The 16,128-nt window shown below is 33.1% G+C and overlaps 2 protein-coding genes across 2 annotated transcripts in view; both read right to left on the bottom strand.

The window, feature by feature from the left end:
* The window catches only part of LOC129804969 (translin), a 239,470-nt gene that overhangs the window by 68,656 nt on the left and 154,686 nt on the right, over window positions 1–16,128 (bottom strand). The window lies entirely within an intron of this gene.
* Window positions 1–16,128, bottom strand: part of LOC129804965 (transient receptor potential cation channel trpm) — a 117,903-nt gene that overhangs the window by 57,576 nt on the left and 44,199 nt on the right. Inside the window, exons 4-5 of the mRNA XM_055852755.1 lie at window positions 16,013–16,095; window positions 3,397–3,559 (exon numbers count right to left, since the gene is read on the bottom strand). Of these exons, the coding sequence (XP_055708730.1) occupies window positions 3,397–3,559; window positions 16,013–16,095 (246 nt within the window). The remainder of the gene's footprint in view (window positions 1–3,396; window positions 3,560–16,012; window positions 16,096–16,128) is intronic.

Here is a 16,128-nt window from a genome sequence, read left to right on the forward strand (position 1 = left end):
CACACAGAATTAGGATAAGCAGTCAGTATCACTCAGAATTCTTTGTAAAATCTAATTTAAAATAAAAGAGAAATTTTAGGGATTATAAAAGTATTTGTTAACAAATTAAGCTACAAGCTTAAAGCCTATCGTAGTTGTGAAAGTGGCATACAGACTTGGAATTCATATTTAAACGTAACCAATACTTTGTTCTTTATGACAATTCAACAAAATTATCTAACAAATTTTGAAAATCTAAATTTTCCAATTTGCTTGTTATGAAGAAATTCAAAACTTTCAGCAATTGGTTTAAATTAAGCTCTTAAGTCTAAAGACGGATAAATACTCCATTATAAAAATTTAATGTCAAATTAGTGGAATTATTTAAAAAAAAAACGGTTTATATTAGGTCGAGTAAAACGTCCTGAGCCCTTTTAGGAAGATTTCTTTAGTAAGTAATATCTCACGATATAGAAATCGCATCGCATTGGAACCATTTGCATAATATTGATCTAACGAAAAAGCTAGGTATACGGGTGTCACACCAATTGTCAAAAAATAACTTTTTGGGCCGAATTGATGATTGAGACTCTTTGCTGAAACGTAACGAAATCGACTCATTTTTAAAACGGATGGTGTTTGACCAGGGGCCTCTCGACATTTCATTTTTCTATACGTTTTTGCATAAATGCACTGAAGACTATTGGCAAGTTTTTTCCTAAAGAGAATTGACTTATCAGTCTGATATATTTCGAAATCGTGTATTAAAAGCTATCTAAAAATACATATATCATAATGTTCACCAAAATTATACAAGAAGTACGAGCAAATTTGTTTAAGTCGCGGTGCAATATCTGCAAAATTTTTACAAGGAAAAGTGAAAAATAGCTTCAATTTTTATTAGGTTTGATGGGCCCCTGGTTTGACCATAAAAAGTGGGTCACATACGAGAACACAAATCGGAAGAAATCATGGTACAAGCGTGATTAGCCTGTATAAACAATCGCCAAAATCCGAAGGGAATCATCTACTATGAGCATCTGTACAATGGCCAAACATTCAATTCAGACCACTATTGTCAACGACCAGACTGAAGCAGGCGAAAAAGCGTTGTGTTCCATCAAGACAACGCCAGGCCGCACACATCTTTAATGACGCTTCAGAAGCTCCAAGAGCTTTTAGTTGGGAGGTTTCACTGAACTCGCCGTGTAGCCCAAATTTGGCACCAAGCGACTATCTCCTTTTCAAGCATTTTCAATTTTTTTTTGATAGTGTAGAACTGTCATCAAGAAAGGCTTGTAAAAATCAGCTAGTCAAGTTTTTTACCAGTAGGAACGAGAACTTCTTCAATCGTGGGATTATGAAATTGTCTTCAATTTGAAGAAAAGTTATCAAATAAAATGGTGCATATTTGATCTTATTCAGATAATCCTAACTATGTTAATTTTATCTTCAAAATCTTTAAAAAAAATAAATAAAATAATGGATTAATTCTCATCGTTCAGGATATTCGGGTACCCCTAGTTCATGCCCTGTTTCTTCCCCATTTTTCCTATGGTGCTGAGTTATTTTTTTCATGCTACAAAGCTTCTCTTTGCCGCTTGACCGTATCCTTTAATAATTGCATTCATTTCATCTTTCCGCTTTGTCCTTACGACCGTATTTCTCAATATTATAATGTAGTATTGGAGCAACCTCTTTCATTCTTCCTACAGTCACGAGCAGTCGATTTTTCTATGTCGCGTGCTTCAACGCGATCAGCCTGGTTATCTGGCTGAGCTGTTGTAGCCGAGTTTGTCAACCAAAAGTAGAATTATGTAATAGTATGGCAATGTCATATGACAAATCTGTGTTGCAAAATTCGTGAGCAGGACAACATAAAAGCCTAAGGAGTATCGAATGACCATTGGAAGGAGCTCTAAGAAGCTTTTAGTAATTGATATAGGTCGGATTTATAATTAATTCTTCCGGATTTACCATATACAAAATTTTAAATTAGTCATATGACATTGTCACACTGAGCCGCATTCTTCATTTCTCACTCTTTGTCATGGGGGTGTCTCTTTGGAATAGATTACCCAGAGAGAAGAAGCAGCGGCTCATTAGATCATTCCTGTCGTCGTGACTACTTGTTTTTCTAATTTTTGTTCTCTTTCCTTTGGTCTTTCAATATTGTATCATTTATACTTTATGGTTTTTAATTGGCTTAGACGGCATATGCAACCTGCGAAGAAGCATTTCCACCATTTGGTTCTGGAGCTGGAGGTTGGTCACCACCGCTTAAATGGCGGTGGATACTAACCGATTAAGGATATTAAACCGATTAAGCCACTTATAACTTCTTCTGTGCTTTCAAGAGAACTTTTCTCAATAGTATATTTAATTTCCCGCAGAATCATTGATTAACAAATTTAACATTTTCTTTATGAGGTATTTTAAACATTTTAACAACTTTATGTGAAAATTTAATTAGAATAACTTGACTTTAAGTTTTCTAGCAAGTTCGAAATGTTGCATGGATTAGGGACATTTTCTTTTGAATGCCATTAATCCTTTGAAGACCAGTGGTTAAGTGACCATATAGAGAGTTTTTTTTTGATATTTTTGACTATCGATGTCATACTAGTCCTGAATAGGTTAACCTCTTATCTTATGGTATAATTATACAACTATATTAGAATTGTAAACAGAAGGAATTAATAAGTAAAGTACCACAAATTTCCGAAAATTGTATTTTTTCTAGCTTTAAAAACAGTATTTTTTCCATAATCCACTGTAACTATTCGATTGGTTTGTTATCTTTACCATAAAATGAATCGTAGTACCAGATTTCACTGAAATAGTACTGAATCTGTTTTGTTTGTTATTCGGTGCTTAACAGCACTTGTGGTCACCATCATTTAGAAAACACAACAAAATTGTTTGAATGACTAGCCAATAATCAACAATTGCACATATAGCAGACAACTTTATCCATTATGTCCAAGAGTTTCCCTTTTTCACTTAAGAACAACATTTGCCATAAACAAAATGACTCTATGTCAAATTAAAGACTCTCCCAATGGACAATGAAAGTGCTTTCACATTGCTTAAAGTATATATTCGGAGATATTGAAAAGTTAATCAAGTATTATTGGCAAACCTTGAAAGTTATTTAATTATGAAAAATTCAACAAAAATTATCTTTATATTTTATTTAAATCCCTATCTTTGATGAATTTTAAAACTTCAAAATGGATAATATAAGTGATTAATCAAGTCATGCGTAAAAAAAGCAATTTTTCAAGTGATTTAACAATTCTGCAGGGAAAAAAATGTTCTATATAGAAAAACATAGGGTTTCAATAAAAGCTTTTTCACCTGAATGACGCAGAAAAAAAGAGGCAAAGATGAAAAATTGCATAAAAAAACACTCACTTGTGCTTTAGTAGGATGAGCTCCTCCTTGGAATTCTATCGTGCCATACGCATCTGTAGGATGAGGTCGGGTGTGCTTGAACGGTGCCCAACCATCAGTTGGCGATCCCGCATCCACACCCTGTAGAACGGGATGCGTGAGACGTGCCTGGCCGCAGCAGCATCTGTTTGAGATGGAGATAAATATTCATGCATGAGATTATTTATTACAACGATGACTCCATTCTATCCTATTCTAAGTCAATCTAATATAGTTTTACTATTTTATCTTAGATTGATACAAGTTTTATAAATGCACTAGCAAAATCACTTTTCTGAAAAAAAAGGCAAAACAGAATCTCACAGACGACTGGAATATATCCTGAAATGTCTTTTTGGAATATCATAGTTTAGAACAGAAGAGTCGATATTATTCATTGAGATTCTCAGCACAAAAAAAGCTCAAACATACACTTCACTCTGTCAACATAAAGACCAATAATGAGGGAGGAAGTTGAAGGAGGATCCAATGAGTCAAAAGAACTTAGCTGAAGTTTTCGCATTTATTCCGGAAGACATCACATTATCTACAGTCAGAGATTCTAAATCAATTCGTTGTATAAGTTTGACTTTGAAAAAAAAATTTATTTAAGATTTCCATGGTAAAACGTGATTTTTAGCATTTCATATTATTCGAGATAAAATTCATATAAATTAATTAATTAAATTACAGTAGACTCTGTCTCAATCGGGAATATGGGGCAAAATGTCATCAGGTTTAGCGATAGAATTGAGCGTCAAAGCCTTTGTAAATTCCACAAAAAGTCTCAATTATAAAGAATCACGATAAAATAGGAAGAACTACAGCGAATTTGAGCGAATTAGCTTCATAATTAAACGTGAAAATTGTCAACAAAATTTGTCGCCCGATTGAAAAAGAGCCGATTGAGTGAGAGTCTACTGTATAGAACAATACAATATTGTTTTACTGAGTTATTTGTGATTTTATGTCCACCGCCGTCTTAACACACGAGTACTCTTCAAAGCAGAATGGAAAATTCCACGAAGAGCGTTTTCAGTAAAACTAAATCAACTCAGTCTTTTGGTATATTTATTACTTATACTTCTAAGCATATACAAAACTTAATTAAAACAATTATAAAACTAATGATTTAACAGTATTTTCGTATATGGACGAAATGTCCGCCTAGGTAATCTCTCAAACATATCCAAAACTTAAAAAGAAATCGCACAAAGCGTTTTCGAGGAAACGCAAAAACACAGTTTTATGTGGAAAGGGGAGGTGTGGGGGAAAATTGAGAGATGTTTTAATAATTCTTGGCTCGACTTATGGGAGGGTTTACAAAAGTTCCAAGTCTATCTCTAACCGTTTGGCCTCTAAACCAATTAATGGCGCCTATCCGTAAGCATTACTGGATGAAAACGTTATTCAGCTTTTCATGAACATTTAACATAACTCGCCAAGGTACATTTAAGCATTTATATCCAATAGGAAAAATCACAATGAAGGAAAAGGAGTACCGCATGAGTTGACTGAAATTTAAATGAAAATTCAAAAAGCCGCTCGCGATTTTTTTCTATTTCGGCATGAAAGAAAATTTTTCTAAAGTAAATTTAAATGTTTGTTTATACTTTCCGTGTTTTTCAACTGTCCCTGGGTATACTAAATTTGCTGTTGAAATTGATAAGGGTATATCAGAGTAAATTTCATAGGAATGCTCATGAGACTTTCAGTTGAGACCCCATGAGTCCAAAGTTCTCAATAAAGTGACCTAAGAAAATAAATCTAACAAACTTTCTTCGTATATAAAAGGAAAATCTGGTCCATAAGAAACGTTATCAACCAAATGGAAATAGAATGGGTGAAAGAATCTTAAGAAATCAATGTGATTGTTGAAAAACAATTTATTTGTGAAGTTTTCCAATTTTTGATAACATGTATCGAAATCTTTACCAACTTCCGCATGAATAAGAGTCAATATAGAATTTTCTTGTATTCATGTTTGTATATATATGTTGATTTTGTTTCTTGGTTATTTTCTTGGTTATTTTGATAGAGGATATACAACGGTGTGCACCGAAAGGAAGCCAACAATCTATTTTTCTGCTAAATCTCACAAATTTGCATTCAAAATTCATACTGTATCAACGTTAGAGGAAGAATGACTTAGAAAATAAAGAGTAGAAGAAAATTCTATGACTTCTTTGTAATGCAAAAATACGACATTTGTCTGCAAGAAAGGCATTAAAAAAAGGGTTTCAGCAAGAATTGTTGCTGGAAATTATATGTAAATTTTTCCTTTTGCATGACTGACAATTTATACTGTGAAAGACTCCATTATTATCTTAAAACGGATGAAAATCTTCAAGTTCATACTATGTACCATTTTTACGATGGATGTTCCCTTTTTTCGTGGAGTATACATTATAAGAAAGGAACGGTTTTGCATGAGACACAATAAAAAAATGTATAAGAATCACAGAGGTTTTGCATGTAATAAAGTCATATTGCGCCAATTTTGCCCTTTATTCACATGTAAATTGAAAGCACTTTTCACACCTCGTTGATTTTCACTGTATTATGCTGAAGAAGAATATCACGTACTTTATCTTGACAATAGAGAAGCAATATTAATAAAAATAACAGACATGTAATTCGTGTGATAAAAATAGAATGAAAGAGCTTTCTACTGGAACAAGTTGTGATTGTAAGAAAATTTAAAGTCGCCTTGAAACTAATTCCTTGTTCTCTTTTTTTTTATCACATTTTGTGTTTGCAAGTATTTTTATTGCAACTGATAAAGTTATCCTTGCAAGACTTTTCAAATCATAAGAATATTTGCGTACCAAAAACATCAAATATTTAAATACGTAAAATTTAAATGTAGTTAATTCAGAAAGAATATTCTTTTAACACCTTAAAGGTATTTCTCATTTGCAAACATTTTCCACTTTAGTTACCACCCTCGCTTTTTGCATTCACCACTATGTAAATTGTTCTAGTGGTAAATATTGTGGTTTTATCACCCACAAACGCCCCTCAATTGAGTGTGATTAAAAGGAGTCTTTTATGTACACTGACACTAAGTACATCGTGGGAATTTTAAATTATGTTTTACATTCTCCTCTTTGAAAAAGCAAGGTGAAATTTCTGTACCAGAAACTTAAATTTTTATTGATTTTGAAAATGAAAGAAAGTTAAGTTATATCTCAGCGTATAAAGAAAAGCCAACCTTCATATTTTTCCCATATTCCTTCAATTAATCTTGTAAAGTCGTTTAGCAACCTTTACATGGATTTATAACCAATTTAAACCTACAATTTTGTTTAAGTAATGAAATAGTGAAAAAAATAAATTTTGAAAACAAATTACAGGGTGATATTAATTGAAAAACTGTTAAAATCGATTAAGTCTTGTTAATGATTCTAGGTGTTTTCGGCAATCTCTTGAATAATTTGTAAATTGGTTCAAATCGGTTGTGAACAAGTAACGAACCGATTATGAACCGATAAGTATAATTTTTATCCGAAAAATAGTTCTAGGGTAAATTAAACTAATTCAAAGCCTGCTCCAAATGGAAATTTTTCGCTACTTTAAATGGAAACGTCATTGTTTTCATGAAAAATACAGTATTAAATTATTATATTTTTATATTGTCTATACCACAGTTTCATTATTTAGTTAATTTTGCTACAAATAAAGCGAAAATCCATTCATATTCACAAATTTTCATTTGTTAATTTCTCAGGAAAATTAAAAGTGTACCTTTTCGCCATCGAATTTTTCATCGATTGACCATGTTTTTCAATGAAAAACACAATGAGGTGATCGTTGTTTATTCGTTTTGTTTAACATTTAGGGTAAAGTCGTACAAGTTGGACAGTGGTACAAGTTGGACAATGGTAGAATTTGGACAGGGCTTTTTGTCTTGATAAATTTAGTACTTCGTTTTTATTTGCATATTTTTGATGCTTTAGTTTTATAATTTAGTTCCTTGTGCTTAAAAACGAATTTTGTACTGTATTTATCAAGAAAAAATTATGTCCAACTTGTAGCGGCGAATTGTCCAACTTGTAACACTAATTCCAAATTATATCACTTTACCCTATGTCATATTTCTGGATAATTTTAGTTAAATTAAATGCTAATCTTAATTTTTAATGGCACGTGAAGTTTTCAAATGAAATAATTACCTATTTCGTGAACAAAAAGGGTTTTTCTGAAGTGTCTGCAAATGCTTCAATAGGAAACGGAAATAATGATTGTTTTTGGAGAGATTTTCTTATTGTTTTAGATGGGAAAGGAGAAAAGACCAGGAATAAATACAAATCCTACACTGAGGAGCAACTCAACAAGGTTTTGAAAGCCTTACGTCGCGGTTTCACTTACACTGTTTGTGTCCAATTAGAAACTTTCCCTTGTCTCCATTTGGATTAATATGTTTCCAATTGAAGCATTTTACACTCGCGTTTTTTCTTGTATTTAAGAAGTTTTCAAATTATATCTAAAGAATTTTCACTAAACAGTAACATTCTAGAATAATCAAGGAGAAAATTTATGTAATTCTCTTCAGAAAAAATATGAACTTAGGGTAAGTGTGCCAAATTTCGGCATAGTTGCATGCAAGCGTCAAAGTCTTAAGTTTGAAATGTAATATTTTAAATTCAAATTGATTTTTTTTTATTCTTTCTTCTGAAAGAGTGTTGCTTGGAACCTTGTTAAGAGTTTACCGTCTTTATTTACTCTAAAATCATTCTTAATACATTTTAAAATGAATAAAAATATAGACATGGCTTTGGTGCTCTATTTCGGCCACCTTCATTCTCACAGTTCCTTGCCCTTCAGAAATTCTTCCAATATCTTTTTCACGTCATCTCGTTTATCGAAACTACATTTTTTGTTATTCTTTTGTATTGTATAATCTCTAAAGTACGTAAAACCTAAAAGTTCATGGAAATTCGAGGAAAAAAAAAGATGGCCTAAATTGCAAGCTGGCCGGAATTTGGCACACTTACCCTAATGTGTTGAATCTTCTGTCAAAGTTAAAGCGTCTGGAAATGGTTTTGAATTAGGACATTTACCCTATTACTCTTAAAACTATTTTGAGGAATTTTTTTGAATAATTTTTAAAACGATTCAAATAGATTAAGAACTGATAAATAGTAAATGATCCGAAAGTACTTTTGAGGTATAGCGTCTGGGCCTTTAGATTGTCCAGGCGTACCGATTTCACCGATTTAGCTCTAAATACGCGTGGCGGTTCCTTCCTTGCTCCCAATATGCTCAGTGCAGATGCATAGCTTATGATGATGTGTTAAATTAATAATTTGAACTATTTAGCGTTCTGTTCACTTTCCCCAGCTGAATCGGGTGTGTAATTACATTTATTAACACAGGGTTTAGAACACATTGTTGAACCAGGATTAGGTTATAAGTTACAGCAATATTCGATTAATTTTCTCACCACATTCGACCCTTTTAACAAAAGCTTCGTATTATTGGATTAAGATTTTAATTTGATTGTGTACGTGATTAGAAAGATAATATACCAATTTCGTTTATTGTGCTATAGAATTCAAAATTTTATGTTCTTATGTTTATCACCTGCATCGTTACTCTTTAATTAAAGTTTCCCAAAAACTTGAACTGATTGGACAGTTTGAAAAACAGAATGAAACTTTACGCATAAATTTTCCATTTGAATATTTTTTTTCTGTCACTGGACGTAAAATTACTGTAGACATAAAATCACAGAAATTTCCATACTTTACGGCACAAAAATCACTTTAAGTGTGTCGAAATGGCGAGATTTGAGTATTTTCCAGGAGATTATCTTGTCAGAGTTGGTGTATTTTCCGCCATAATCACTGCTACCCAGAGAATAATTGTGAATTATTTATAAAGTGCTGGATGTCTCTCCTTCAATTTTAACACCCAGATGAATATTTTAGAATTAAACAATTCTTGTAAATACGTGAAACACGCGCAGAAGATGTGTTTGATATTTTAGCGAGAAATGTTACGAATTGTGTGTGAAATTCCTCTCGTTGTTTTCTCTTTACTTCTTTTTCTCTTTTATTTTTTTTTTTGGTTCCAGATACACCCCCGAAATATACAAACACATTAAAAATATGACTGGAAAAATTTGTACTTTTTTTTCCTCTCTGGATTTATCGTCAACCCCATTGAGAACTTTATGAGTGTACATAGACACTTTTATAATCCATCTGCCTGAAGAATACAATGGTGGTCTGAAATTGTGTGCGTGTATGTTATCTATAATAGAAGAAAAAGCCCCAAGCGAGCTTTCAAAAGTCTCTGACCGCATAGATTCTTATTATAACAGTGCGGGCATTTAATTTTAAATTTCATGGGATAATTCGTTTCTCATAAAGTTGTCTCTTTGAAATTATTTTTGTGGTAACAGGAATGCGGATGATACATTTTTGGGGTTCTCTTTCTTATTTAGAATAATAAACGGTAAGAGTTTTGTTAAATTTTTCAGAGGAAAATATATTTTTGGTCAGTAATAAAAATACAACAAAAAACTAGTAAAGTATTTCATAAACTTTGTATAATGCCCAGCGCACAATAACTTTTGTTTCGTAAACATATTTTTGACATTTTAATAAGAGTGAATGAAACCTAAATGTAGTCATCTCGCTCACTCTCATAGGCAGTTTTGAAAACATATTTACAAACAAAAGTTATTGTGCGTTGGGCATAACAAACATTCTGATAAAAATTGAAAAAAACAGTGATAAGTATTTATAGGACACTGGAAATGTAGCCAAATTGTTGAAATGAATGCAGATAATCTCTTTTTTTTATTAAAATAGATAAAATTGCATATTTATTTATTAGAGAAAATAAAGTAGATTAAGAGTATAAAAATATTTTGATATTTAGGCTTTATTGACTTATGCCAAAGCACAATAACTTTTGTTTATTAAACATGTTTTTTTGACATTTCAATGAGAGTGAGTGAGGTCTAGATCTAGTCATCTCACTCATTCTCATGGGAAATTTTGAAAACATGTTTACAAACAAAAGTTATTGTGCGTTGGTCATTATATTTGAATAAATAGATTCTCACTTGGTCACACATTGAACAAATCTTAAAAATATTTCAAGCTCCAACCAATCAGACAATAAGATGAACATATTCTGTGGACTTGGAACGTTAAATATTTTTTACATTTCGATCATGCTTTCAAGTTGCGTAACTTATGAAAATTTATTCCTGATAAAATAGTATTTTTTTCGCAAAAGAAAACTATGGTTAGTTTTGTAAATAATAACAGTACGACTTCAATAGTAGCAACGTCTGAACGACTGCACTCAGGCCTCCATTTGGATCTATTATGCATTCCCAACTAAATTAACCCCTGTTGAGGGTTAGTTGGTACAAGCCAGCCCGTTTCTCGGATAAACTCAATTAAACAAAGCGGCTTTAATCTTGATAAGTCTTCATCAGACAGCACCGTCTGATGTTACATAAGCAGTGGCAGTCGCACGCATAGAGAATGACCGTTTCCTCAATTTGATTGCATCCTCTGAACATTATGTTACAATTGCAAAAAGAAAATTTAGAAAAGTAGCAAGAAAACTAATTATCTATTAGTAAAAACCTTCCCAAGTGATTACTGCTGGTGATGATCTTCCATTTTTACAAAAATAACGAACTTCAGGAAATCAAAAAACATAGTCTAGTCGACCACTGAAGAAGGTCCACATCCGAACCGAAAGCTCTGGGCAAGACAGAAAATTTGTTTTTCTTCTTAAGGTGAAATAAATTTCCACTGGCGATTACCGGAAGTGTCCCCACAGAATGATAGCTATACTTTTTGTACCTAATACAAATATTTATCAACAGTCATATTCTATTAAGAATGTCATAATAAATGGCTTAATAATGCGTAAAAAGTCATCATTCTTCTACTCTAACAGATACAGATTTATCGATACTATCGATAATATCAAAAAGTTATCATTCACCCCAGGCTCCCCCTTAACAAACTTCCGAATACCTCATATGCATTATATGATAAAAAAAATTCTAAATAGTGAACATTATAATAACAAGAAATTTCGAAAAGTTTGTATAAATTTCAAGAAAATCATTAAAAGTTAATAAATGAATTAGAATTTTGAAATAAAATTTTAAAAGTTTTGCACATATACAATTTGCGAGTTTTCTCTGGAATTGAATAAATAATTTTCGAAATCAATTCCAAAAACTGCGACCTTATAAGAAAGAATCTAAATTGAAAGAAGAAAAATGTTGAGTGGCAGTAAGACCATCAGCAGAGTCAGCAAGTGGAAAAATGTATCTAAATTGCGTGGGTGGAGACATAATATAAAGAAAAAAAAAAACACGAAGAAAGTTTCAGAAACATTTGTGGAATAGAATGTGACAGATTTTCAGGATTTTTATTAAAAGAAGAAAAAAAGAAAAAAAACCTATTGTATGTGTCACTGAAAAATATTCTTCAATCTCCCATGACGATTTATATTCTATGATATTCTCATGAGGGTACATAGTGCTCCTAGTCTACATCTTTATCGAATTAAAGACACTTGGTAATTATTGGGTATGGGTATCATTAGAGCTATTAAAATGACATAAAGATAGAATAAGTAAGTTTTCTCTTAATTTTCTCCAACGCATATTGATAGAATACAGGGAGAGAAAGAGGAAATGTTTAACGATGGATTCTTCGTGATATGGGGCATAAGTTTGATGGGGTTAAGAGATGCTTTTAACTTTCTAACCTCATTGCTTGAACGAATGACTGCAACCATATGTTTGCTTTATGTTATCTCACAGACTCTACATAAACTATAACAAAGGATAAGAATATCTATAGACCCACTAAAAATATTCATTTAACCTATACAGGAATTTTCTGGGTATTTCTCATTCAACACCCATTGACTAACCACGAGTGTTAAAGCGATAGAGATATAAGCTTCACCACATCTTCCTCATATTAAATAGAGAGATGAAGAGTGTGAAATTTGTGTGTTATCTCAACTAATTCAATGAGGGTTATAAATCCCCCAGTAGATCAAAATACGTTAAAATTTTCACATAACATTGGGGTTAGAAATGAATAAAGTTTGTCTTGCAGCGTAGGGAAATGACGAAAATCTCAAAGAGAGAGCCTACAAATAGGAGAGTCACAGTCGGTTGTAAAGTTTTGTAATGAAATTTTAACAGACACTTTCACGCGTACATAATTTTTTGGTAAACTTCCTCTTTTTGGATGTTTACCGTGGCATCAACATAAATCCCTTGAGCATTTATAATTGGTAGTCCAGGGTTTTAGTATACATATTAAATTTTTGCTTATTCAAATTAAGAAACTGAGTTTGAAACAAACAATATATTTATGCAATAAAAAAACTTTTTTGTTGTTCTTTTACCAATTTTTTCCTAAAACTTGACAATATTTCGTATCCGTATGTTCAAAGCACTTCCTTACCCTTCTCAATTTTTCTGCGGCTCGGTTTCACAGAAAAGGAGGTTTGAAAAACCAATAAATTATGCAGAATTTTTCAGGACTGTAGCATTTCCTTGAGTATTGTCTTAATAAAATTGGATACAAAAAGTTGTAAAATTTCTTTTCTTTTCTTTTCTTTTCTTTTAGAACAAAAAAGAAAGATAATGGCACTTGTTCTAAATATCACACCTGTGAGGCACATTAAAATAATTTACCAAAGTGTATTTATACTGCAGGAATATAAAATAAAGTTCTCATAACACAATTAACCTCTATAACATTTAAAGAGTCTCCTCAAGATTGGAACTCTTTAACCCTATTCGTTTGGCCTCCCAAGTAACAAAATAAACACGTAGTAACGTAATCTGATTGTTAATTAATAGCTAAAAAGAGATGGCAACTTTGTGGAATGCTCGAACTCACGAAAGAGTGCTCTTCATGAATTATCTTTTAGTACAATTTTTGAGTCTATAGCGATTTAGTATCAACAAAAACTGATTATTAAATCATAAGGATATCATTCCAAAATCTTTCCCAAAACTGATAATTAGTAAAATTGTTCCAATCGGTAGTGAATCGATAAAGTAGGTAATTGATTTCTTTTATTTAAATACTGCTTAGAGGGGTTACGTGGGTCATGCAGACTAAAGAAACAGCATATTTCTTCGACATCTTTTAGCTGATATTATTTACAATCTCAGCTCTTGTGGTCCGAGGTGAAATCCGACCATGTCAAATCGGGCCCAAATTTTAGATTTACATGTTTTGACACTGATCACGAATATCATATGCGCTAAAAATCGATTTTCGTGGACGTCCGTCTGTCCGTTCGTTCGTACGTCTGACTCGTCCGTCCCGTCTGTCTCGTCCGTTCAATCCGTCCGTGCGTCCGACTCGTCACTCGTCCGTCCCGTCTGTCCCGTCCGTACCGTCTGTCCCGTCCGTCCCGTCTGTTCCGACCGTTCCGTCCGTCCATATGTCCAACTCGTCACTCGTTCGTCCCGTCTGTCCCGTCCGTCCGGTCTGTCCCGTCCGTCCCGTCTGTCCCATCCACCCCGTCCGTCTCATCCGTCCCGTCGGGGTACAGACGCTTCTGGGAGAGAATGGAGCGAGATATGGACAAGCGGTTTTCGGTAAACGTTAAAGGTCGATAGGTAGCTGAAGTTGATGATGTCAGATCAACCCCCACCAAATTTTGTTTTCTCAATAACTCAGCCCCTACGGCATCGATCGATCTCAAATTTTAGCATGAGATAACTGGGACCAAGAGTTTTCAATTCAATAAAAAAATTAAGGCCGACTTACCTGCCCCGAGCTATAAGGGGTCAGAAATTGAATTTTCAAATGGTCATATCTCCGGTTCTAATTGTTTAATTGTCAAAATTTGAAATATTTTTTTATGTTTTGGGAAGCTCTCGTGAAATACTACAACTTCCTTGACACCCCAATCGGTTTCGATTTAATCGAAGGTCAGATTAATCGAAAAATCGATTTTCGAAAATTCGATGCCGAATATTTCGAAAACTAGACTTAATTTCGGTTGATGTTCCCTAGCCTGAGCTATAATCAAAAATGTCTTGACCTGACCGTATTTTTGTTACTTACGAAGCGATTTCGATGAAATTTTAATATATTGTATTTGAAATCCTGAAATTTATAACGGCGAATCACATCCGCCCCACTCCGCCTAAATGTACACCGACACTTGCTATTTCTACACTAAGAAAAAACCTAAAAAGGTATAACAACTCTATGGCAGAGTTGAATTAACTCTACGAATAGCGATGTAATTGTTACTCTTTTTCGTTGTAAATTTTAGTAAATAAAGTTAAAACAACTCTTCGTGCGAGTTGAATTAATTCGTCGGATATCGATGTAATTATTACGCTTTTTCGATGCAAAATTTCATCTCGACTGAAGTATCTGCTTAAGTGTTTTCGTTTTAAGAATATACTTCAGTCAAGAAGATTTTCGTGTGATATCGCTCGGAACATAGGGAACTTGAGGTCAAGAAAATATTAATAGAGAAAATGATAAAATAAAAAAAAAAACATCACCGTCACCGCCTTAGCGTTGCTTCCAACCAACTCCGGGACGGAAACGATAGAGAGCTCCTTCTCTGGTTGTATCTGATCTCTAGTATTTATTAACCGATATTAATGAACATTTTTTTTCTTTTGTTGGCCTTTTCTACTCAAAGTACTCAAACTATTTAGAATAGAAAAGGATCAGTGATAAGCCCAGATAAGTTTATAATAGCTAAGATACTTTACAGGCGACCTCAGAGTGCTTACAACTCGGAATGCGTTAAAATTCAATTTTGAGTTAAATAGGAGTAAAGGATCGTGTCGAGCTAATTTTATCCGCTTCGATCGTCAAGAACGTCAAGAACAGTTTGCTCGACGCGATTCTTTACCCCCAAAATTCCACTCACATGCGAATTTTCACGTATTGTTGCAAGCACCACGATTTGCAAGCACTCCGAGGTCGCCTGCAAAAAAATCTCAGCTACTATAAGTTTATCTGGGCTTATCACTGATTTATAAAATGCTTTTTAAAAAGAAAATTTTCCCTATCATTGTAGGTGGTAACGTCATTTTTTTTTAAATAGGCAATTTTGTGACGAAAATTGCTTCTAGTGTGTAAACGCTATAATGTAAGAAGTAGCATAAAGTTATTAATAACAAATTCTTAATTATTATAATTAAGAATTCAATGATTACGAACAATACATTTTTTACGTCCTCAGCAAAATATGTTGACACTGTCTATACATTTTCTAGAAAGCCGATTAATCCAAGAAACTTTTCACATCGATGAATTAGCTTTGAAAAAAATAAAATGTGAGTGAAACTTTTCACGGTCACATCCTCTAGCCCTAAACGAGAACTTAAATAGCCATGGATTTTATCGATATCGTCATCTTAAAAGCGTCTGCTGAAGAAGTACGTGTCGCCCTTTCCATTGCAAAAAATGGGAATATATCGCAAAGGAAAGCACAAAAAATCACACATCCACCTCATGCTCATCTCACTCAGCTATTATGAAAAAAAAAAACATTTTCCATCCACCATTGAGGACGATCGTAAAAAACACTTTGTGACACTTACCGCTCCTCATCCTTCGGATTTGGGATGAACTTAATGCATTCGCGCTTCTGAAAATTCGCTTCAATCCAGCTCCGTGGTGTATGCTGGAAAAAGAATATCATTGCTGAATTAGTTCA

This window comes from Phlebotomus papatasi, chromosome 2 (assembly GCF_024763615.1).
Source record: "Phlebotomus papatasi isolate M1 chromosome 2, Ppap_2.1, whole genome shotgun sequence".
NCBI classification, from domain to species: domain Eukaryota; kingdom Metazoa; phylum Arthropoda; class Insecta; order Diptera; family Psychodidae; genus Phlebotomus; species Phlebotomus papatasi.